A 26,241-nucleotide genomic window follows, 5' to 3' on the forward strand; every position below is an offset into this window, starting at 1 on the left:
CTCGCTTCAGCCCCACTCCAAAACGGTGCGAGTTTTAGGGGCTAAGCAGGGCTGAAACGAGCTGAGTCGTGCTGGTTTTTGGTAGTCGAAACGCGAGCCGTGTCGGGCTGAAGTGAGCTGAAGCGAGCTGAAGTGAGCTGAAAAAGGGTAGTGGAAAAGGGCCATTAGTTGCATCAGTCCTTTTCAGTCATTTTAATGCGTTGCTAGGAAAGACTTGCTCATTGTAATCCACCTTTCTTAAACCTCACACTGCACCCCTTCTCTCTACTAAATGTTGATTAGTTCTCTGCTTCCTTTCCCATGCTGTCTGCACCCAATATCATCCCCAGGTCAGCAAACGGAAGCGTGACATGAAAAGATTCTGGTCTAAAAAACCACAACCCTGTGAACAAATTGACCTGACATGCAACACACCGAGCAATATTCCAACGGGCCTTGTAATTTGAATAATAATACTGAATTTTTTAACTGTAGTTGCTTTTGCAATCACAAATGAACAGAAATAGAATTCAAAGGCCTTTTTTCCCCCCACAGTTAAACTGCTTAACTTGGTTTATCTGATCCACGATCAGCAAGATTAAGATCAAGGCTTGTTCAGACTTTAATAAGATATTTGCATTTTTGCTCAATACTACTGAATCTTACAAAATGGATAAGATTTTTGTAAGATTCAATATTATTGAGCAAAAATGCAAATATCTTATTAAAGTCTGAACAAGCCTTGATCTTAATCTTGCTGATCGTGGATCAGATAAACCAAGTTAAGCAGTTTAACTGTGGGGGGGGGGGGGGGGGGGGAATGGACCCCTCCTAGAACTGCCACCTTATTGTAGTGGAGGGGTTTGTGTGCTTGAATGATCTTAGGAGCTATGTTGTCGGGGGCATTATGCCCGTCAGGGTTTCCCGAGGCAGACAGGTCCTAGGTGACAGGCTAGACCAAGAGCAGTTCACCAAAACCCCGAATGGAGCAACAACCAAGGACCGTGATGTTGCCTGGTATGGCGCAGCCAGGGCCCCACCCTGGAGCCAGGCCTGGGGTTGGGGCTCGTATGTGAGTGCTTGGTGACCGGGCCTTTGCCCACGGGGCCCAGCCGGGCTCAGCCCGAAGCAGTGACGTGGGACCGACCTCCTGTGGGTTCACACAGAGGTAGCAGTAGGGGGCTGGTGCAGTGTGGATTGGGTGGCAGTCGAAGGCAGGGGCCTCGACGACCTGATCCCCGGACACAGCGGCTAGATGTTGGGTCATGGAATGTCATTTCGCTGGGGGGGGGGGGGGGGGGGAAGAGCCTGAGCTTGTGCGGGAGGTTGAGAGGTACCGGCTAGAGATAGTCGGGCTCACCTCCACGCACAGCTTGGGCTCTGGAACCCAGCTCCTCGAGAGGGGCTGGACTCTCCACTTCTCTGGAGTCGCCCATGGTGAGCGGCAGCGGGCTGGTGTGGGCTTGCTTATAGCTCCCCAGCTCAGCCGACATGTGCTGGAGTTTACCCCAGTGAACGAGAGGGTCGCCTCTCTGCGCCTTCGGACTGGGGAGAGGGCTCTTGCTGTTGTTTGTGCCTACGGGCCGAATAGCAGTGTAGAGTATCCGGCCTTCTTGGAGTCCCTGGGAGAGGTACTGAGGGGTGCTCAGACTGGGGACTCCATTGTGATACTGGGGGACTTCAATGCTCACGTAGGCGACGGCAATGACACCTGGAGGGGCGTGGTTGGGAGGAACGGCCTCCCCGATCTGAACCCGAGTGGTGTTTTGTTATTGGACTTCTGTGCTAGTCACGGTTTGTCCATAACGAACACCATGTTCGAGCATAGGGGTGTCCATAAGTGCACGTGGCACCAGGACACCTTAGGTCGGAGGTCGATGATCGACTTTGTTGTCGTTTCATCTTATCTCCGGCCCTATGTCTTGGACACTCGGGTGAAGAGAGGGGCTGAGCTGTCAACTGATCACCACCTGGTTGTGACTTGGATCCGCTGGCGGAGGAGGAAGCTGGACAGACCTGGCAGGCCCAAATGTATGGTGAGGGTCTGCTGGGAACGTCTGGCCGAGCACTCTGTTGGGGAGGTCTTTAACTCCCACCTCCGGGAGAGCTTTTCCCAGCTTCCGGGGGAGATGGGGCACATTGAGTCTGAGTGGACCATGTTCTCTACCTCCATTGTGAACGCGGCTGTTCGGAGCTGTGGCCGCAAGGTCTCCGGTGCCTGTCGTGGCGGCAATCCCCGAACCCGGTGGTGGACACCGGAAGTAAGGGATGCCATCAAGCTGAAGAAGGAGTCCTATCAGGCCATGTTGACCTCCAGGACTCCTGAGGCAGCTGACGGGTATCGGCAGGCCAGGCGTGCTGCAGCTCGGGCAGTTGCGGAGGCAAAAACTCGGAACTGGGAGGAGTTCGGGGAGGCCATGGAGAAGGACCATCGGTCAGCCTTGAAGAAATTCTGGCAAACCATCCGGCGCCTCAGGAGGGGGAAGCAGTACTCTGCCAACACTGTTTACAGTGCGGGTGGGGAGCTGTTGACCTCGACTGGGGACATTGTCGGGCGGTGGAAGGAATACTTTGAGGACCTCCTCAATCCCACCGTCATGTCTTCCATTGAGGAGACTAAGGCTGATGACTCAGAGGTGGACTCGTCCATTACCCAAGCCGAAGTCACTGAGGTGGTTTGCAAGCTCCTTGGTGGCAAGGCACTGGGGGTGGATGAGATCCGCCCTGAGTATCTCAAGTCTCTGGATGTTGTGGGGCTGTCTTGGTTGACACGCCTCTGCAACATCGTGTGGCGGTCGGGGACAGTGCCTATGGAGTGGCAGACTGGGGTGGTGGTCCCTCTTTTTAAGAAAGGGGACTGGAGAGTGTGCTCAAATTATAGGGGAATCACACTTCTCAGCCTTCCCGGGAAGGTTTACTCCAGGGTACTGGAGAGGAGAATTCTGCCAATAGTCGAACCTTGGATCCAGGAGGAACAATGCAGTTTTTGTCCTGGTCGTGGAACACTGGACCAACTCTATACCCTTCATAGGGTGCTCGAGGGTTCATGGGAGTTTGCCCAACCAGTCCACATGTGCTTTGTGGATCTGGAGAAGGCATTCATCTGTGTCCCTTGTGGTATTCTGTGGGGGGTGCTTCGGGAGTATGGGGTTCGGGGCTCTTTGCTAAGGGCTGTCCGGTCCCTGTACGAACGGAGCAAAAATCTGGTTCGCATTGCCGGCAGTAAGTCAGACCTGTTCCCAGTGCATGTTGGACTCTGTCAGGGCTGCCCTTTGTCACCGGTTCTGTTCATAATTTTTATGGACAGAATTTCTAGGCGCAGCCAGGGGTCCGAAGGAATCCTGTTTGGGAACCACAGGATTTCATCTCTGCTTTTTGCGGATGATGTTGTCCTGTTGGCTTCTTCAAACCAGGACCTTCAGCATGCACTGGGGTGGTTTGCAGTCGAGTGTGAAGCGGCTGAGATGAGAATCAGCACCTCCAAGTCCGAAGCGATGGTTCTTGACTGGAAAAGGGTGGCTTGCCCTCTCCAGGTTGGTGGAGAAGTCCTGCCTCAAGTGGAGGAGTTTAAGTATCTAGAGATCTTGTTCACAAGTGAGGGAAGGATGGAGCGTGAGATCGACAGGCAGATCGGTGCAGCCTCCGCAGTGATGCAGTCGCTTTACCGGTCCGTTGTGGTGAAGAAGGAGCTGAGCCAAAAGGCGAAGCTCTCGATTTACCGGTCAATCTATGTTCTGACTCTCACCTATGGTCATGAGCTTTGGGGAATGACTGAAAGTACAAGATTGCGGATACAAGCGGCCGAAATGAGTTTCCTTTGCAGGGTGGCTGGGCGCTCCCTTAGAGATAGGGTGAGAAGCACAGTCACTCAGGAGGAGCTCAGAGTAGAGCCGCTGCTCCTCCACATCGAGAGGAATCAGCTGAGGTGGCTCGGGCATCTCTTTTGGATGCCTCCTGGATGCCTCCTTGGGGAGGTGTTCCAGGCGTGTCCCCCCAGGATGAGGCCCCAGGGAAGACCCAGGACATGCTGGAGGGACTATGTCTCTCGGCTGGCCTGGGAACACCTCGGTGTTCTTCCCAAGGAGCTGGCCAAGGTGTCTGGGGAAAGGGAAGTTTGGGCTTCCATGCTCAGACTGTTTCCTCCGCTACCCGGCCCCGGATAAGTAGATGAAGATGAGACAAGACCCTGGAAAATGTAAGTACACCCTTACATTTATCATACTCTCAAGTCCATACAATTAGAATCATATGTTCCAGATTAGGTGCCATTGATGAGAATGTCCTACAGGTCGAGGTGCAGGTGGAACCCATCTTATTTAAACCTCATATCTAGAGTCTGGCATTCTCTTTGCTATTGAAGTGTGTGGTCTCATCATGCTAAAATCTAAAGAGCTCTCTCAGGACCCCAGAAAAAAAAAAAAAAGCTGTGGATGCCTATGAATCTGGCAAGGGGCTTAAAAAGATATCTAAATTAATAGAAAGAAATCATTTAACTGGAAGGAAAATCATCTACAAGTGGCGTAGATTTCAAACAACTGCCAATTTGTCCAGGACTGGCCAACCCAGCAAATTCAGCCCAAGAGCAGACCGTGTGGGGCTAAAAGAAGTCCCCAAGACAAAATTTCATCACTGGATCTGCAGGTAACTTGTTCAACTGTTGGTGTGAAAGTACACACATCTACAAATCAGAAAGAGATTGGACAAATTTTACCTGCATGGGAGGCGTGCCAGGAAAAAGCCTTTGCTGTCCACAAGTAATGTTAAAGCAAGACTGCAGTTTGCCAGTGAACATACAGGCAAAGACCAGGCCTTTTGGAATAACATGCTCTGGGCAGACGAATCAAATGTGTGGTGCCGACCAAAGATGGCTTTTCAGGAGGAAAACCTCATACCAACTGTGAATCATGGTTGTGGAAATGTTATGGTTTGGGGTTGCTTCTCTGCCTCAGGGACTGGGAAGCTTGCATTCATTGATTCAACTCTGAATTCTGAATTGTACCAAAGAGTGCTTCAAGATGATGTGAGGCAATTTGTTCAAAAGTTGAAGTTGAACCTGAGGTGGACCTTTCAACAAGATGATAATGATCCTAAGCACACGAGCAAATCAACCAAGGAATATCTCAAAAAGAAGAAATGGAGGGTTATGGAATGGCCTCATCAAAACCCAGATTTAAACCCCATTGAAATGTTGTGGGGAGATTTGAAAAGGGAAGGACATGTAAGAACACGCTCAAATATCTTACAACTGAAGTAATTTTGCATGGAAGAGTGGTCAAACATTTCAGCTGATGTCAGAGACTGGTGGACAATATGCAAAATGCATACACAAAGTTATTTCTCTTAAAGGGGACAATACTAGTTTCTGAAGCCAAGGGTGTACTTACTTTCTCCACAGACAAGTATTACATCTATTGATATTTTTGTTGAATAAATGATTGAAAGAGCTAATTTTCCTTGTTTTATTCAAGTCTATCACCTTTATTTGTTGGCACTGGATCAAAAGGGTGAAATGTTTGCTTGTTTAAATGTGTTGGGAAAAAAGGCTACAATTTCCATGGGATGTACTGATTTTTTTTTCACATGACTCTACATAGTGATATGACCAAAACTAAATGTTTAATATTTAAGCAAAAAAAAAAAAAAGACCAAAAAGTTGAATGTTCAAAGCCATAGAATTATTTTATTTATCTATTTTCCCCCTAATGTGGTTATTACTGCCCACCAGCCAGCTCTCCCTGATCACACAACAGGAAAACCAGGGAGGGTGAAGGCAGCCAAGACATGTGAAGCCATTCAACCACATTATTTTCTAACTGCTGCTCATGCTGCGTCACAGGTCAGCATTACATACTCTGTGTGTATAGCGCTATCTGCCCGTTTCTACATACAAGAGCTCACAAACATCCAAGATTGACTTGTCATTGTGATTGACAGGAGAGAGAGAGAGAGAGAGAGAGAGAGAGAGAGAGAGAGAGAGAGAGAGAGAGAGTGTGCCATCCCTCCCACCCTGAAAGTATGGCCAATTTTGTTCCCTTGTCACCCAGCAACGGTCATCAGAATTCAATCTCATTCACTTCTAAATAATGAAATCACCACTGAATTTATAGCATTGAAATATATTACTTTGAAAACCACACATCTGTATTTATTTGAAAGTCAACATCAATTTCAGCTTTCAGAGATTCACATTTTCACAAACAAGTATCTACATGCATGTATTCAGGAAAGATTTAGTTAGTGGTCACTAAGTGAGATTGAATAATTCAAATTTCAGATTAAAATAAAACTGTACTCATATCGCTCATTTCAATGCACAATTAGTCAAATACTGTGGCTGCCAGGGACAGGAAAAGGCAATCGGGTCTGGCTGCGAATACAATTTTAGAGGATTAAAATAAAAGCTCAAACTTCAAGAAGGTTAATTCAAAACAAATAAATATACATGCATGGATTTTGAAGTAATCTAGTATTTCAATGCTGTAAATTTCAATTTGTGCTTAAATTTCATTACCAGGAATAAACATCTCTTTTTTTTTTTCTTTTCATAGTTTCAGAAACCCTTCCATAGCACCCTATTTCATTGCTGGAAGATTAAAAATTATTTAAATTTGTTACTAAATCCATTATGTGGCAGCTGGCAATGTTTTCTAAGTCCTGAGGCAATGACCACTTACAAAATCAAAGATCCTTATTTGCATTTTTATCGGGTTTCTTTTGACATTTTGAGCTGGAATTTTATGAAGGAGAAAATCAATGATGATGATGGTTTGGAAAGAAATAAAATTACTAAGTAGCAACTGTAAACGCACAGAATTCTCCCAGACTCTGATGTAAATCCGTCCATATACTTTGTTAAAGAATGTATGCTGTTGGTTTTATCTTCTCTACTGTTCAAATGTTCCCTTTATCTCATCTTCTCTGTCCCATCTTTTCTCAATCACTTCCTCACTCTTATTCTCTCTCGAATTCTTATATCTAAATATCTCACACACACACACACAGAAGTCTGTGTTGAGATGCATCATGTGTTATAGCACTTTGAATACAGTCAGCCAAGGAAGATAAATGTTCGAGACTAGATGAAGGATTATGGGATGGACTAGGCCAGGGGTACTTTAAAACTTCTGAAATTCCAGTTATGGTCTGGATAAGCAAGTAACATGACTGAATGGTGACAACGGTTACCTTTTAATGCTGAACCATTCAAGTACATGGCTATAAATAAGACAGCAAGGGTGCTTCATGTTTCCACTTTTGATTAGTGTCATAGACTCTGAACAGATGAGATATCTGTTTTGAACTTGAAGCAGAAAATAAACCCACATTTGTCTGAACTAGCAATTATGTCCCAGTAGATTTTGAGTCCTTGGGTTGGTCTGCTGAATTTCAATCCTTACTACAGTGTTGGTAAATAATCTCCCTTTTTTAAACAAATTAAAAATAAACACTGGATAAAAACCCATCTATCTTGTTGAAATAAAGATACAATTAGATTCATTGTCTGGTGGTCAAATGTTTATGAGATACGTTACCTTGCACTTACAACCCAGTATCTTGTGATGGTACACGTACATTGTGTGGATGTCATACAGTTGCAAAAGCCATCAAAAATCAGGTCAGTGCATTACCATCTTCTCTTAAAGGAGAACTGAAGGCAAATTTTTTATTATCAAAATTCTATTTATCTAATTTTATTAAATATAGGAATGCATTTTTGATAGCTATTTTGTCACTGCTATAGCAAGTTATGAGTGTTTAAAATATGCTCTGTATATCAGTCCAACAAAGCAATGGCCGTAAACGAGATTCACTGAGACCTGTGCGAGACATCATAGGACGGAAGTAAAACGTACAGCGGAAATCAAAGTGACCAACATCTGCCAACGTTGTCAAAAGACCGCGCACCCTCTTTCGAATGCTGATGTAATCAAGCCAGAAGTTTTGTTTGTTTTGGTAGCAATCAGGAAAGTTTGAAACAAGTAAGCAGTAATTGTCATTTAAACTCATTTTTGTGCAATATTTCATTTGGAAAACAGTTTTCAAAATGGCGGCACTGACACCTGGCTGACACTTCATATTTTGAAGTCTCGCACAAGTCTCGTGAAGATCGCGCGGATAAGCGACGCCTGCCGTGGACCAAACAATCTAAATTCAACATGGCTAAAAACTGAATAGGCCAATAAGTATAATATTTCATTGCAATTAGTTGTCAATACGGCGACACGGTGGTGTAGTGGTTAGCGCTGTCGCCTCACAGCAAGAAGGTCCTGGGTTTGGGCCCCGGGGCCGGCGAGGGCCTTTCTGTGTGGAGTTTGCATGTTCTCCCCGTGTCCGCGTGGGTTTCCTCCGGGTGCTCCGGTTTCCCCCACAGTCCAAAGACATGCAGGTTAGGCTAATTGGTGACTCTAAATTGACCGTAGGTGTGAATGTGAGTGTGAATGGTTGTCTGTGTCTATGTGTCAGCCCTGTGATGACCTGGCGACTTGTCCAGGGTGTACCCCGCCTTTCGCCCGTAGTCAGCTGGGATAGGCTCCAGCTTGCCTGCGACCCTGTAGAAGGATAAAGTGGCTAGAGATAATGAGATGAGATGAGTTGTCAATAGAAGTCACGATATAAGGTTACTAAAACCGAAAACGTAATTAAATAACATGTTAATTAAGAAATAAAGCAAGTTTAAAAATGACTTCAGTTATCCTTTAAGTATGGCGCTCTGCTCCATATGCTTTGTGTGCGGGAGCTACGCTAATAGCTAGCTAACCATGTTACAAAGTCAGGTTGCTAGGCTACTCAGGTCATCTTGCAGCTAGATTATGTGCATTGAAGCATGCACTTCTCTTTCGTTTACAAACACCAAAGGGTTCTACAGACTAAGAAATGGGATGTGCTAATGGATTCGTCAGGGTATGGGTGAGTGAACTGACTATGGAATTAGTGGATGGGCTCAAAGTGGATTAGAAGATTTGACAGTAGATAAGACTAGGGGATAAAATAGGTAATGGAAGAGTGAATGGATTTGAAATTGCACTCAAGGATAAAACAAGGGATGGGATAGTGGATTAGCTAGTGGATAGAACAGAGGGTGGAAGTCACCAGTTGATTCTGTGGAGTCAGGTGGACTCGTATGGACAGTCACAACAATCTGGCTTCATGGTCAAAATAAAAATGCAGTGTTTTTAAAACACTGGCATGGAGATGGAGCAATTTCATCTATTTTCTGCATTTGTTTTTCATGAACACTCATGCTAATGTCTTGGTGTGTGTGTGTGTGTGTGTGTGTGTGTGGCTTACCCAGACTGATGAAGAATGTTGCCATGGCCTGATTCTTGGCCATGTCAATCAGGCCACGACCCAGACAGAAGTGAGGGAAGATCAACAACACTTGCTTCACTATGTTATTGATATTAGTGATGTTCTAGAGAAAGAGAGAGAGAGAGAGAGAGAGAGAAATTAGGTTAAAAAACATGACATCATATGGTGTGGTATTAAAAGTGTAAAATATTAGCGTGTGTGTGTGTGTGTGTGTGTGTGTGTGTCACCAAGTGTGGCAGGAACAAAGCAACCATATTCATACCCATAATTAAGAAATGCGCTTATCGCTGCATCTGTACACTGTGTGAATTTCTTATCACACACACACACACACACACACACACACACACACACACACACACACACACACACAGAGGAAGTCTAGTTCATGACACATTCAAAGTGATTGAAAGCTTCCATCTGCCTTAGAGAGAGAGAGAGAGAGAGAGAGAGAGAGAGAGAGGGAGAGATATTTTCACAGATGGAGATTGAGGCTTAATTTATTTTATTCCTAGAGCAAAAGAAAGCCTTCACGCTCTACACTATGCAGTAGATTTTGCCCTGAGTTCTGCAGCATTGTTGCATCTTTTACAGCTGCCCTGAAGGACTTTTAACTAGAGGAAGTGAACTGAGATTAATAATAGTGGGTGATACTGTGTGTTATATAGAAGTTGGTTCTGCAGTGTATTCTGAATGGGCAATATTGTTCTGTGGTATAAAATATTCCTTTCTGCTTTTCACTGTTATGTTTTCTGCATGGCCTTTAAGCTCTGCGCCTCGATATTTTCCTGTTGTCGTGCAGTAGAGGGCTAGTTCTATTAGCCATCTTTCACTGACCATGCTGCTAATTTAAAGATAATACCATGACTAGGCAATGAAAAAAGTTAGTTTGTGGACTAGTCGATCAGCCTGCCGATATTCTCCATCTCAGAGCACTGCTGCGCGCGCGTGTGTGTGTTGGTGGGGGGAGAGAGAGCGAGAAAGATCAATAAATCCTTCCTTTGCCATTAGTCTATTTCTGTTAAGCCTAATTGCTACAATGCAATACTGTGAAAAAAACAAAACAAAACATGGTGGCAACATTCATGCCATTAGGGACACAGACAGGTAGAGAAAGAGTCAGAATGAAACAGAAGGTGGGTTTCTATTTACCCGTTTAATGCACAATTTGAAATTGAGGACTAAAAATTGAGTAATGGAAATGTGAAGGCCGAAAAAAAAAACCTCACATCTCATCTCAGTATCTCTAGCTGCTTTATCCTGTTCTACAGGGTCGCAGGCAAGCTGGAGCCTATCCCAGCTGACTATGGGCGAAAGGCGGGGTACACCCTGGACAAGTCGCCAGGTCATCACAGGGCTGACACATAGACACAGACAACCATTCACACTCACATTCACACCTACGGTCAATTTAGAGTCACCAGTTAACCTAACCTGCATGTCTTTGGACTGTGGAGGAAACCGGAACACCCGGAGGAAACCCATGTGGACACGGGGAGAACATGCAAACTCTGCACAGAAAGGCCCTCGCCGGCCACGGGGCTCGAACCCGGACCTTCTTGCTGTGAGGCGACAGCGCTAACCACTACACCACTGTGCCGCCCCCCCCACATATGACAAAAAAAAAAAGTTTACACTCTCTCATGCTGTGATTTTTTTCAGCGGATCCGACAAAGCAATATTTCGCAAAATTTAAATAGAAACACATTTTTCTCATACTAGTATAAGTCACATGAAACGACACGAAGAGGAGCAAAACCAATGAAAATCACCGTGCCGACACTTATCAGGTCTCACAGATATGTCGGCATGTTTAATTGAAATGACTATTGGGAGAAGAGAAAACCCAGCTTTAATGGCATAACATCACTCAATGGAAAATACAGACCATTCACAATTGTGTTTTGTTGACTTTTAAAAGGAATTGATTATTTATGTGTAAAACTGCAGTGGAAATCTGCCGAGAGAGAGAGACTTTCAACAATGAGGTGGGAATTTGCATTATTGACCAATACCATTGACTACATAGACCACTAAAGACAGTCCTTTGTATGACAGCATATAAGATTTACAATGGAGGAAGCACTATTTTTAACTTTTGGAGAGGCATGAGATTTTATATAACTCTTCCTAACCTGACTATAAATTATTCCGTTAAAAGTGACAGCATTGTATTAAAAATGTAAACTGGATTCAACCGTATAAATATGTTTAACATTTTAAGACCTGGGAATTACAATGCTCTGCCTGACAATTTTGAGAGACTGAGTTGACCTTCTTAAAGACTAATGAAGATTTTTAAATGTACTTTTGAGCCTTATTTTGGTATAGGTCCACATACTGTATATACGCACATATTGAGTTACATGTAAATAACATATCACATTCCATATAACATTTAAAAAAGTCAGACAGAACCTAACTCCAAGGGCAAATGAATAGTTGTGATCATGTGCAAATGATGGCTGCCTCATGACTCGCTGACTCGCGATATATACATTCACCACTCAAAGATAAACTTCATGTCTTCATGCAACAATATCATCTATTTATGATACCAATAGCATACAATAACAACTGCTGTTGTAGAAAATGAATGAATATCTTTTGACCAATCAGATTTGAGAATTCAACAGCGCTGTCGTGTTTTTTTTTTTCTGTCCTATGTTTTTCTGATCAGTTTTGAAACTCTTTTTTTGTACCAAAGGCTGTTATTGATTAAAGGCTAATCAAACACAATGAATATTCCTGTAGTTCAGATAGATATCGAAAACCACATTTTTAACACTTTTAAATATAATTTCATTAATAAGCAACATCACATTCCAACTTACTTTGTAAGAATTTCAACAAGAAATGATTTGTATAAAAAGACAGTAAAGTGAAGCATCTTTAATCTGACTGCCCTCATTCTGATTGGTAATTGATGCATTGCTTTGAATTTCATTTGCATAAAGTGATTAAGCCACGCCCCTGGCACCGAATCAAGGCACGGATTTACAGCCAGCTCACTGTGTAAAGGATCAAGGAGCAAACAGATACAGAAGTCAACCCTAACACTGTGACTAATGCCAGAAACATCAAATCCCATCTGCACTCCTCTCCCTCATCAGGCCAAGCGTGCACAGGGGCATCAGACTCTGCTGAGCAACTCGGGCCACTTTCTTCAAACTCCTGTCGTAAACTCATAAATCATCTCGAGCACACAATTCTCTCAGGCACTCAGGTGATCCATATTTCCTCTAGCACGCTGCATCTTCTTATACCTACACACACACACATACACACACACACCCCGTCCAGATTCCCACTGAGCTATCTTACCATGGGGATTTGGAGAATATAAGGATTGAGGAGAAAAATAAAACAGAGCTATCTCATTGGGAACATCATACACATCGAAGCGTGTGTGTGAAGTACACTTTCCTGTTAGCAGTGATACTGAAGGGCATTTTACTATAGATCCAGTGATTTGTGTTAGATAGCTTCACTGTAGCTGAGTGTGTCTACAATATTACTTTAGCATTTTGGCCAGCACTTGTACATAATTTTCTCATTTGGAAAAAAATATAATGTTAAGAACATTGGATTATTTATAGTTTGTTATTGAGCGGTACAGTGGTGTAGTGGTTGGCACTATCGCCTCACAGCAAGAAGGTTCTGGGTTTGAACCCAGTGGCTGACGGGGGCCTTTCTATGTGGAGTTTGCATGTTCTCCCCGTGTCTGTGTGGATTTCTTCCGGATGCTCCGTTTTCCCCCACAGTCCAAAGACATGCGGTTAGGTTAACATGGGGTGGCCTTGGGCTGAAGTGCCCTTGAGCAAGGCATCTAACCCACAACTGCTCCCTGGGTGCTGTAGCATAGCTGTCCACTGCTCTGGGTATGTGTGTGTGTGCTCATTGCTCACTTGTGTGTGCATGTGTGTGTGTGTTCACTGCTTCAGATGGGTTAAATGTAGAGGATGAATTTCACTGTGCTTCAGTGTACATGTGACCGATATTCTTCTTCTTCTAAAAATCCATTCATATAAAATCCCCATATGGAAAAGTTAATGTTCTAAGATTAACTAAACACAATGAAACATATTGGCATCAAAGGTGGACAAGTCATAAATTCATTAGTGAACCCATCAGGAAAGTGGAAACTTGCCCAATCAAATATGACGTTTTATGTGCATTAATGCAAAGTATGGAAAACTAAAAGGGCACTTGGTAGAGAGCATACCTCAGTCAAACCACATATTTGGATTTGGATCAAAACCTAATCAATTGTTCCTTGGCCCATGGCTCACCTTTTCTCCAAATTTCATCAAAATCCGTTCACTAGTTTTTGAGTTACATTGAGAAAAGGCAAAAACTTCCTGAATTCACATACATATTTGGTTCCTGAATCCACATACATATCTGGATTTGTATCAAAATCTAAGCAATTGTTCCTTGCCAAATGGCCCACTTTTCCACCAAATTTCATCAAAATCTGCATGCTACTTTTTGAGTATTTTCAGAAGAAACAAACAAATAAATGGAGGTGAAAACATAACCTCCTCCAACAAAGTTGGTGGAGGTAATACGTGAATACTTGAATCCCTAGGGAGGGGGTGACATTACACAGATAATGTCTCTAGTGATGAAGTATCATGTTCATATTCTCAACTAAAAGGCAGAAAAACTTTGCAGACCTGACAACATTTACACATTGTGTCCAAACTTACCATTTTAACACTGGAGTATAAGGCATTATTCAAAAAAATATGCCAAAATAGTATTCTTTTCCCTACCAGTAAGAATGCAAAATGAGTCAATTGAGATATGAATCTGGAAGTGGCCAGGTGATTTGAACTCACTGTAAGCCCCGCCCCCTTCCCAGTTACAGTAAATAGTGGAAATTTTATATGTTCATTAATATGAAATATAGTCTATCAGTGGAATGTATGTTTGACTTCACTAACATCACAGTTAACATCAGGATTATTTACTGATGACATGGCTTTGTTGAATACTTGATTCTGATTGGTCAGTTATGGCATTCTACAGTCTGTTATTTTTGAAAAGCAGACTATGGACACCATTCTTATCGGATGCTGGAGGACCATGTCCAATCATATCAGTCCACAGCAACAAGTCTGGTAAATTCTGTTGCTTTAATAATCAAATTAACACCATGGAAGATTTTTCTAAAATTAATGTCAGTTTAATGCAAATTATAACGCTAAGTAGGCTAATCTTAAGAATGTTACAGACTGTGTACATTGCTATGGACGCAGTTCTAACCATAGAATCTAATGGACTATTTTTTTTTCTAGCAGAAGCAACAGAATTATTTTGAAATCAATAGTTTGTGTCAAATGATTGATTTCTTTATTATGTAGCGATCTAATAAGCATAATGTTGTATAGTGAGCTGGTCATTACTGCTAAATAAACCCTTTTCAGGGTCATTTAAGAACTCATCAGGGTTTATTTCGCAATAATGACAAGCTTGCTGTACATTATCCTATATATGTACTGTTTATATTGTTGATAGCATACATACAATATATACTGTATATTATAGATATTATTGATAATTTTATGCACAATATATTGTAGATATAATATTATAAACATTTATAGATATATTATAATTAAATAACATTGGCTGGCTTTTTTTCCTGGTAGATCAGATATATTTCATTCAGCTAGCATGATATTGAACAAGTCGAAGATGAGTTCAGTATCATGCTAGCTGAAGGGAATATATCTGATATACCATGAAAAAAAAAGCCAGCCAATATTATTATTATTATTATTATTATACATACACATTTGATGGAACAATTACAAAGCAAACCTGGTGGCCATGTTTGTTTACAAATTCACAGTCACTTGCGTGGAAGTTTTACATGTAATACATATCTTATGGCATTTTCAGTTCACTGTGACAGTTTACTGCAGGCACCACTGACAAACAAAGAAATGGTTCTGAGCACATGCAGCAGGAAACTCTCTCACTGGATATTCGCATCAGTTCTGACGTGTGACATCATGTTGTCCTGACAACCATGCAATATCGTAAACCATATTCAACGTTCTCCAGTGGGTAGAGTGACATAATACAAATAGGACAAGCGATATGATAATATTGCATGCTATCAAACCAAATTAATGGAACCTGCTAGAGAATGCATGTTTTTATTCCATCGAAAAAGTGTCCTGTATCTACAATAATATTTTATATTAGATATTTTAGACATATTGTTTATAATATAGGTATTTTATATTATGTATCTTGTATATAATAGTTATTGTAGATTGCATATTTATTATATTGTGTAATGTCTATATTGTCCCTATTGTACATTACATGCACATCTATACATTTACATAACTTACATATACAGTGGTGCTTGAAAGTTTGTGAACCCTTTAGAATTTTCTATATTTCTGCATAAAGATGACCTAAAACATCATCAGATTTTCACACAAGTCCTAAAAGTAGATAAAGAGAACCCAGTTAAACAAATGAGACAAAAATATTATACTTGGTCATTTATTTATTGAGGAAAATGATCCAATACTACACATCTGTGAGTGGCAAAAGTATGTGAACCTCTAGGATTAGCAGTTAATTTGAAGGTGAAATTAGAGTCAGGTGTTTTCAATCAATGGGATGACAATCAGGTGTGAGTGGGCACCCTGTTTTATTTAAAGAACAGGGATCTATCAAAGTCTGATCTTCACAACACATGGTTGTGGAAGTGTATCATGGCACGAACAAAGGAGATTTCTGAGGACCTCAGAAAAAGTGTTGTTGATGCTCATCAGGCTGGAAAAGGTTACAAAACCATCTCTAAAGAGTTTGGACTCCACCAATCCACAGTCAGACAGATTGTGTACAAATAGTGGAAATTCAAGACCATTGTTACCCTCTCCAGGAGTGGTCGACCAACAAAGATCACTCCAAGAGCAAGGCGTGTAATAGTCAGTGGGGTCACAAAGGACCCCAGGGTAACTTCTAAGTAACTGAAGGCCTCTCTCACATTGGCTAATGTTCATGAGTCCACCATCAGGAGAACACTGAACAACAATGGTGTGCATGCCAGGGTTGCAAGGAGAAAGCCACTGCTCTCCAAAAAGAACATTGCTGCTTGTCTGCAGTTTGTTAAAGATCATGTGGACAAGCCAGAAGGCTATTGGAAAAATGTTTTGTGGATGGATGAGACCAAAATAGAACTTTTTGGTTTCAATGAGAAGTGTTAGTTTTGGAAGAAGGAAACCATTGCATTCCAGCATAAGAACCTTATCTCATCTGTGAAACATGGTAGTGGTAGTATCATGGTTTGGACCTGTTTTGCTGCATCTGGGCCAGGACGGCTTGCCATCATTGATGGAACAATGAATTCTGAATTATACCAGTGAATAAAGTTAATGTTTTGGAATGGCCAAGTCCAAGTCCTGACCTTAATCCAATTGAAATGCTGTGGAAGGACCTGAAGTGAGCAGTTTGTGTGAGGAAACCCACCAACATCCCAGAGTTGAAGCTGTTCTGTCCGGAGGAATGGGCTAAAATTCCTCCAAGCCGGTGTGCAGGACTGATCAACAGTTACCAGAAATGTTTAGTTGTAGTTATTGCTGCACAAGGGGGTCACACCAGATACTGAAAGCAAAGGTTCACATACTTTTGCCACTCACAAATATGTAATATTGGATCATTTTCCTCAGTAAATAAATGATCAAGTATAATATTTTTGTCTCATTTGTTTAACTGGGTTATCTTTATTTACCTTTAGGACTTGTGTGAAAATCTGATGTTTTAGGTCATATTTATGCAGAAATATAGAACATTCTAAAGGGTTCACAAACTTTCAAGCACCACCATACATATATTCACACCCCCTCCCCCATTTTTTTCTTTATTGCTGGAGAGACACCAACCGCCAGAACCAAATTCCTTGTGTGTGTCAACATACTTGGCCAAGAAGCATGATTCTGATTCTAATATATTAATGATGTCATTGAAAAATAGTCAAAAACTGATACTTTCAGTTTATGGCCTAAGCAGAAATCAGACTGAGAACTTTGACTGAAAAAAAAAAAAAAGAATCGATAGGTATCAAATCTTTACTAATTATTTCAGTGGTATTTTTAATGGCATTTCAATTCCCACAATATTCACTCAACCATGCTACCTGACCACATCCACCCGTGTATGAAATATTGAAATCTTACTGTGAAAAGGGCACATTTTCAACAAGATGTAACATCCAAATTTCCTGAAGATCACAGGATGGACTGTGATACTGTTAGACTGACTGATGTCAATGTACAACCCTGTTACCCAAATAATGAACTGAAGAAAATTATTATTATTATTATTATTATTATTATTATTATTATTATTATAATAAAGTAACCCATTACAATGGCCTTAATGACAGATGCTAGTTTATCACATCGTGCACAATTTGCTAATTCAGTTCTTAAAAACTCAACACTTTAACTAATTTCATAGCAAAATGAAACGATTGTAAAAATGAAATATCACTGCCTAAGATGGATTAAATATTAAAAATGACTTACAACATGAGGTATGAGGGCTAAATCTCACCCAAGTTGTACAACCTCCCAAAATTTTCAGTCAGTTTGGTATGAGCTTCGCTAGCAAAGTTGGTCAATTAGAGAAGAACCTAAGAAGGATGGAGGTATTAGTACCAGTAGCTACAGTACCTTCATAATGTAATGCTGCTACTGACCCACTTAGAAAACCTACTCTGTTTTAAAGTGGCAAATGAGAAATTATGCTAATGTAATTACTTAAGCATGACATGCACTTTCATACACATGTCCTTACACACACACACACACACACACACACACACACACACACACACACACACCATGTGGGGATGAGCTCGTCTCTCAGGACTTGGTAGGACATGTAGAACTGGGGCACACACTGCCATTAAACAGATCAAGTCTCTCTCTCTCTCTTTCTCTCTCACTCTCACACACACTCTCACACACACACTTATACTTTTATCAACAATGCACACATCAGGATCACTGAGTAGATGAAAATACCTGATAGGTTTAACCGAAAGCAGAGGGAATTAAGCATCCAAACATACAAAGAGATCCCTTAAGGAGTCCATTTCCCTCGATCATTTTTCTCTTCCATTTTTTTTCATCCGTCAAAGAGAAAATGCAAATGAACATGGTCAATAAAGCACAAAGAACCTTCCCTGATCTCAATCTTCATCCATAAAATCCACAGAGAAGTGTGTGGAGAGACAGAAGAAGCTGGATAAGAATGTTTCAGGAGGAAAGGATGAAAAGCAACAGCATTGGTATGGTATATGGAGCTAAATATGACAACATGGTGGTTTCAAAAGATTATTATCATCTCATCTCATTATCTCTAGCTGCTTTATCCTGTTCTACAGGGTCACAGGCAAGCTGGAGCCTATCCCAGCTGACTATGGGCAAAAGGCGGGGTACACCCTGGACAAGTCGCCAGGTCATCACAGGGCTGACACAGACACAGACAACCATTCAAACTCACATTCACACCTACGGTCAATTTAGAGTCACCAGTTAACCTAACCTGCATGTCTTTGGACTGTGGGGGAAACCAGAGCACCCGGAGGAAACCCATGCGGACACGGGGAGAACATGCAAACTCCACACAGAAAGGCCCTCGCCGGCCACGGGGCTCAAACCCGGACCTTCTTGCTGTGAGGCGACAGCGCTAACCACTGCACCACCGTGCCGCCCTGTGCTCTATCTTCTTCCAGGAAATTGGAACTGGACTGACAGATTCACCAAAATTGTACAGGTGAAGATTTAAAAAGCATATTTTTTTTTTTGCATTTTGACATGCTTTTCTGCTCACCATGGTTGCAAAGAGTGTGTATTTGAGTTATTAGCTCAAGCAGGACTAGCCGTTCTCCTCTTACCTCTCTCATCAGCAAGGCATTTCCAGCCATTAAACTGCTACTCACTTGATGTTTTATTGTTTTTACAGTGGTGCTTGAAAGTTTGTGAACCCTTAAGAATTTTCTATATTTCTGCGTAAATATGACCTAAAACATCATCAGATTTTCACACAAGTCCTAAAAATAGAGAGAGAGAACCCAGTTAAACAAATGAGACAAAATTATAATACTTGGTCATTTATTTATTGAGGAAAATGATCCAATATGGGGGCGGCACGGTGGTGTAGTGGTTAGCGCTGTCGCCTCACAGCAAGAAGGTCCAGGTTCGAGCCCCGTGGCCGGCGAGGGCCTTTCTGTGTGGAGTTTGCATGTTCTCCCCGTGTCCGCGTGGGTTTCCTCCGGGTGCTCCGGTTTCCCCCACAGTCCAAAGACATGCAGGTTAGGTTAACTGGTGACTCTAAATTGACCGTAGGTGTGAATGTGAGTGTGAATGGTTGTCTGTGTCTATGTGTCAGCCCTGTGATGACCTGGCAACTTGTCCAGGGTGTACCCCACCTTTCGCCCGTAGTCAGCTGGGATAGGCTCCAGCTTGCCTGCGACCCTGTAGAACAGGATAAAGCGGCTAGAGATAATGAGATGAGATGATCCAATATTACATAACTGTGAGTGGCAAAAGTATGTGAACCTCTAGGATTAGCAGTTAATTTGAAGGTGAAATTAGAGTCAGGTGTTTTCAATCAATGGGATGACAAATCAGGTGTGAGTGGGCACCCTGTTTTACTAAAAGAACAGGGATCTATCAAAGTCTGATCTTCACAACACATGGTTGTGGAAGTGTGTCATGGCACGAACAAAGGAGATTTCTGAGGACCTCAGAAAAAGCGTTGTTGATGCTCATCAGGCTGGAAAAGGTTACAAAACCATCTCTAAAGCGTTTGGACTCCACCAGTCCACAGTCAGACAGACTGTGTACAAATGGAGGAAATTCAAGACCATTGTTACCCTCCTCAGGAGTGGTTGTGGTTGACCAACAAAGATAGCTCCAAGAGCAAAGCGTGTAATAGTTGACGAGGTCACAAAGGACCCCAGGGTAACTTCTAAGCAACTGAAGGCCTCTCTCACATTGGCTAATGTTAATGTTCATAAGTCCACCATCAGGAGAACACTGAACAACAATGGTGTGCATGGCAGGGTTGCAAGGAGAAAGCCACTACTCTCCAAAAAGAACATTGCTGCTCGTCTGCAGTTTGCTAAAGCTCACGTGGACAAGCCAGAAGACTATTGGAAAAATGTTTTGTGGACAGATGAAACCAAAATAGAACTTTTTGGTTTCAATGAGAAGCGTTATGTTTGGAGAAAGGAAAACGCTTCATTCCAGCATAAGAACCTTATCCCATCCGTGAAACATGGTGGTGGTAGTGTCATGGTTTGGGCCTGTTTTGCTGCATCTGGGCCAGGACGGTTTGCCATCATTGATGGAACAATGAATTCTGAATTATACCAGCAAATTCTAAAGGAAAATGTCAGGACATCTGTCCATGAACTGAAACTCAAGAGAAGGTGGGTCATGCAGCAAGACAACGACCCTAAGCACACAAGTCGTTCTACCAAAGAATGGTTAAAGAAGAATAAAGTTAATGTTTTGGAATGGCCAAGTCAAAGTCCTGACCTTAATCCAATCGAAATGTTGTGGAAGGACCTGAAGCGAGCAGTTCATGTGAGGAAACTCACCAACATCCCAGAGTTGAAGCTGTTCTGTATGGAGGAATGGGCTAAAATTCCTCCAAGCTGGTGTGCAGGACTGATCAACAGTTACCGCAAACGTTTAGTTGCAGTTATTGCTGCACAAGGGGGTCACACCAGATACTAAAAATAAAAGTTCACATCCTTTTGCCACTCACAAATATGTAATATTGGATTATTTTCCTCAATAAATAAATGACCAAAGTATAATATTTTGTCTCATTTATTTAACTGGGTTCTCTTTATCTACTTTTAGGACTTGTGTGAAAATCTGATGATGTTTTAGGTCATATTTATGCAGAAATATAGAAAATTCTAAAGGGTGCACAAAATTTCAAGCACCACTGTATCACTGATTTTCTCACTAATTTAGTCATGGTCATTTCCCACCAATCAGGCAGCTCATCCCGATCACACGACAGCTACCAACCAGAGAAGGTGAAGGCTATCATCCAAGGCGCATGAAGGCTACTGGCCACATGTTTTCAAACTACTTGCTCATGCAGAGTCAGAGGCCATGTGACTCACTTGGAGGAAAGCACGATCTGACCACCTCTGCACACATGAGCTCCAAAAATCACTTTCTTTTTAATGCATTCTAATGTTTGATGAAAATATGGACTGAATCTCACAGCCTTTATCTGCAAGACTTTACGCATTGTGCTGCTATCACACGATGCCACATGCTCATGGGTTAATTGATAGAATTAACAGGGGCACATGAATAAATATATACATATCTAAAATGAATTTAATGTATTATTTTTAAAGGTTTAAATATGTAAACGTGCACTATTGCCAATACTTCCTTCTCCTTTTCTAAAGCATACTTGCACATTGGGTTCTCTCTCTCTCTTTTTCTCTCTCTCTCTCACACACACACACACACACCTCACCGTGTCATTGAACAGCTCCATGACGAAGGTGGCAATGCTGCCGTTGATGCCAATGAAGAGATTGATGCAGGTGAGAACCACATATGCCGTGCTGGGAATACTGAACACAAATGAGGCCGGGTACATCATTGGTGTGATTGCCCACCTACAGCACACATAATGTGATCAAGAAATACGAAAACACACTCAGAACAAGATATGAACATTTCAATGTGTTCAGCCAAATGGAAAACCCAATCAGAAAAGGAACATTAGCATGAATCATATTTGGCATAATGAGTCTACTGTGAAGTAGTAGTAATAATAATAATAATAATAATAATAAATCATTTACAGCATCCTTAGTAACCGCCTGGTTCGAGTTGAGGTGGTAGAAATTAGATGACTAAATTGTTAATATTTTGAGAAAAAGAACCAAATACATTTACAGTGGGGCAAAAAAGTATTTAGTCAGCCGCCAATTGTGCAAGTTCTCCCACTTAATAAGATGAGAGAGGCCTGTAATTTTCATCATAGGTACACTTCAACTATGAGAGACAGAATGGGGGGAAAGAATCCAGGAAATCACATTGTAGGATTTTTAATGAATTAATTGGTAAATTCCTCGGTAAAATAAGTATTTGGTCACCTACAAACAAGCAAGATTTCTGGCTCTCACAGACCTGTCACAACTTCTTTAATAGGCTCCTCTGTCCTCCACTCGTTACCTGTATTAATGGCACCTGTTTGAACTCGTCATCAGTATAAAAGACACCTGTCCACAACCTCAAACAGTCACACTCCAAACTTCACTATGGCCAAGACCAAACAGCTGTCAAAGGACACCAGAAACAAAATTGTAGACCTGCACCAGGCTGGGAAGACTGAATCTTCAATAGGTAAGCAGCTTGGTGTGAAGAAATCAACTGTGGGAGCAATTATTAGAAAATGGAAGACATACAAGACCACTGATAATCTCCCTCGATCTGGGGCTCCACGCAAGATCTCACCCCGTGGGGTCAAAATGATCACAAGAACAGTGAGCAAAAATCCCAGAACCACACAGGGGTACCTAGTGAATGAACTGCAGAGAGCTGGGACCAAAGTAACAAAGGCTACCATCAGTAACACACTACGCCACCAGGGACTCAAATCCTGCAGTGCCAGACGTGTCCCCCTGCTTAAGCTAGTACATGTCCAGGCCCGTCTGAAGTTTGCTAGAGAGCATTTGGATGATCCAGAAGAGGATTGGGAGAATGTCATATGGTCAGATGAAACCAAAATAGAACTTTTTGGTAAAAACTCAACTTGTCGTGTTTGGAGGAGAAAGAATGCTGAGTTGCATCCAAAGAACACCATACCTACTGTGAAGCATGGGGGTGGAAACATCATGCTTTGGGGCTGTTTTTCTGCAAAGGGACCAGGACGACTGATCCGTGTAAAAGAAAGAATGCATGAGGCCATGTATCCTGAGATTTTGAGTGAAAACCTCCATCCAATTCAAGGGCATTGAAGATGAAATGTGGCTGGGTCTTTCAGCATGACAATGATCTCAAACACACCACCCGGGCAACGAAGGAGTGGCTTCGTAAGAAGCATTTCAAGGTCCTGGAGTGGCCTAGCCAGTCTCCAGATCTCAACCCCATAGAAAATCTTTGGAGGGAGATGAAAGTCCGTGTTGCCCAGCGACAGCCCCAAAACATCACTGCTCTAGAGGAGATCTGCATGGAGGAATGGGCCAAAATACCAGCAACAGTGTGTGAAAACCTTGTGAAGACTTACAGAAAACGTTTGACCTCTGTCATTGCCAACAAAGGGTATATAACAAAGTATTGAGATGAACTTTTGTTATTGACCAAATACTTATTTTCCACCATAATTTGCAAATAAATTCTTTGAAAATCAGACAATGTGATTTTGTGGATTTTTTTTTCTCATTTTGTCTCTCATCGTTGAGGTATACCTATGTTGAAAATTACAGGCCTCTCTCATCTTTTTGAGTGGGAGAACTTGCACAATTGGTGACTGACTAAATACTTTTTTGCCCCACTGTACTTGAAAATATCACAGGCACGTACAAACATTTATCCATCTGTGAGTGGGATTATACCATGTAATTCAGACCAAGAATGAACTCGAGTGATGTAGCTGAAGTTGAGGAACTGTCAGAGAATTCTGTCAGAATGAACCAACCATGATGATAGTGCTTGCATTTCTACCACTGGGGTGAAAGTTCAGTGTTTTCACTGGGGTCAGAATGGTAAAGTTTATATATATATATATATCCATTATCTGTAGCCACTTATCCTGTACAGGGTCTAGGGGTGGAGCTACAGGGGTGGCTGGGGGGGGGCACTAGCCTCCCCTGGAATCTGATTGGCTACCCCAGGTGCCCCCCCAGATGATTGACATGTTACGGCACCACACGAGAAAAGCCAGTTGCATTGAAGTCTGTGACTGCTAGGTTCCTCCTATACAGTAGATGGCGCAATGCAAGCTACCACAAGGCGTTGCAATCCAATTTACAATACAAGACATGGGAAAGAAGAAAAAGAAGGAACCATTGAACAGAAAAGGCAGCTGCTCCTCAGCCAGATGGATTTTAAGACTGACCTATATCGGTGAGTACACGACCGCAGTTTATCCCAAAATAAGTTCACGAGTTCAGTAAGATCAGTCAGTGGATCTTCTGGCCAATCGATTTTCGTTTCATAAATCAGAATGATTTGGCAATTTTTCTATTTGGCAATAGAAAAGGTGAAAACGCAGATGTAGTCAAAACTAGGTGTGTGATGTGAAGTGACCTTTAGCAGTATGAACAATGTTCAGAATTAAGTAAATCATGGCGTATTTTGAAGACTAGACCCTCTTTTGAAGGAAGTACAGGGAATATTTTGCGTCATTTGTAGAGGCTAGCTGCGGATTACAGAGAGACGGTAGATATCTGTGTGATGATTTGGGTTCTTAGTTTACTGACTTTAAGTTGGACCTACTCGGCGTTGCTGGTATGGTAGCTTATGGTCACGCATTAAGGGGGTGTGGAGTTGGCGGACAGAAAAGTTGAAATTGGTAATTGGCAATTTATTTATTTATTTTTGTGTGGAAAGTTGATGGTTTGATGGACTACTGGCTGTGTGAACAACTGACTATATGTACCTGTGTGTGTGAGTAACTGTGTGACTGTGTAACTGACTCAGTGTGTAAGTAACTGAGTAACTGTGTGACTTGAGTTACTATGTGCATTTTAGTTCCAGTCAATGGTGTCAGGGTGTTGGTAAATGCACCATATTCATTTTGTACATTAAAAAACTACAAATTACACTCAAAATGACATCTTCTGTGTGCTTAATACGTAGCTACTTAAACATGATTGTAAATTGAAAGTATTGTTTATAAGTTTATTTATTTAAGAAGGATCAATGTGTATTAATTAACATGTAAATGCACTAGAAATAATCACTGACTAGTTTTCTTTCATCTGTAGTCCCTGGAATTTTAATGTTGAAAGAAAGAAAAGGTGTGTATGTATATATCACAAAAAGACAAAAATAATTAGAAGTCATGACATGGCCAAGAACACAAGACAAGAACAGGTGCAACACCATGTAAGAATAAATAATAATAATAATAATAATAATAATAATAATAATAATAATAATAATAATGCATAATTTAAACACATAAGATAAAAAAACAGATATACAGCACACAATCGCTAACATTAATCGTGAGTGCTCGTGCATATTTGTATGTGTAGTAGGAGGAACCATTGACCCCCCTGAAATAGTCCTGGCCACCCCCTTGCCCCCCCAAGGAAAAAAGTCTAGTTCCGCCACTGACAGGGTCACAGGCAAGCTGGAGCCTGTCCCAGCTGACTACGGGCGAAAGGCGGGGTACACCCTGGACAAGTCGCCAGGTCATCACAGGGCTGACACAGACAACCATTCACACTCACATTTCACACCTACGGTCAATTTAGAGCCACCAATTAACCTAACCTGCATGTCTCTGGACTGTGGGGGAAACCGGAGCACCCGGAGGAAACCCACACAGACACGGGGAGAACATGCAAACTCCACACAGAAAGACCCTCATCAGCCACTGGGGCTCAAACCCAGAACTTTCTTGCTGTGAGGCGACAGTGCTAACCACTACACCACCATGCTGCCCTATATATAAGTTTATATTTTGGCCACACCCATTGTTTGGTTTAAATCTGAACAGACACAGATATGGATACATAGAGCACCAAACAGTCACTGTAATACACCTCTAAAATACTGTACCTGTTTTCTTAAAGTAGAAAATACATTATTAGCAGAAAACTTGGTTTTCCAGAATATCATGCATTCAATTTCACTGCTTACAATGTCACATTATATTACACTGCTGATGTAAACAAGCATGATGGCTTGGGTCTAT

At 42.0% G+C, this 26,241-nt stretch overlaps 1 protein-coding gene across 1 annotated transcript in view; it reads right to left on the reverse strand.

Moving 5' to 3' along the window:
• The window catches only part of LOC132882575 (phospholipid-transporting ATPase ABCA1-like), a 340,951-nt gene that overhangs the window by 64,770 nt on the left and 249,940 nt on the right, over positions 1-26,241 (reverse strand). The window contains exons 38-39 of the mRNA XM_060915668.1: positions 21,841-21,985; positions 9,268-9,391 (exon numbers count right to left, since the gene is read on the reverse strand). Coding sequence (XP_060771651.1) covers positions 9,268-9,391; positions 21,841-21,985 — 269 coding nt within the window. The remainder of the gene's footprint in view (positions 1-9,267; positions 9,392-21,840; positions 21,986-26,241) is intronic.

Source organism: Neoarius graeffei, chromosome 3 (genome assembly GCF_027579695.1).
Source record: "Neoarius graeffei isolate fNeoGra1 chromosome 3, fNeoGra1.pri, whole genome shotgun sequence".
In the NCBI taxonomy this organism is placed as follows: domain Eukaryota; kingdom Metazoa; phylum Chordata; class Actinopteri; order Siluriformes; family Ariidae; genus Neoarius; species Neoarius graeffei.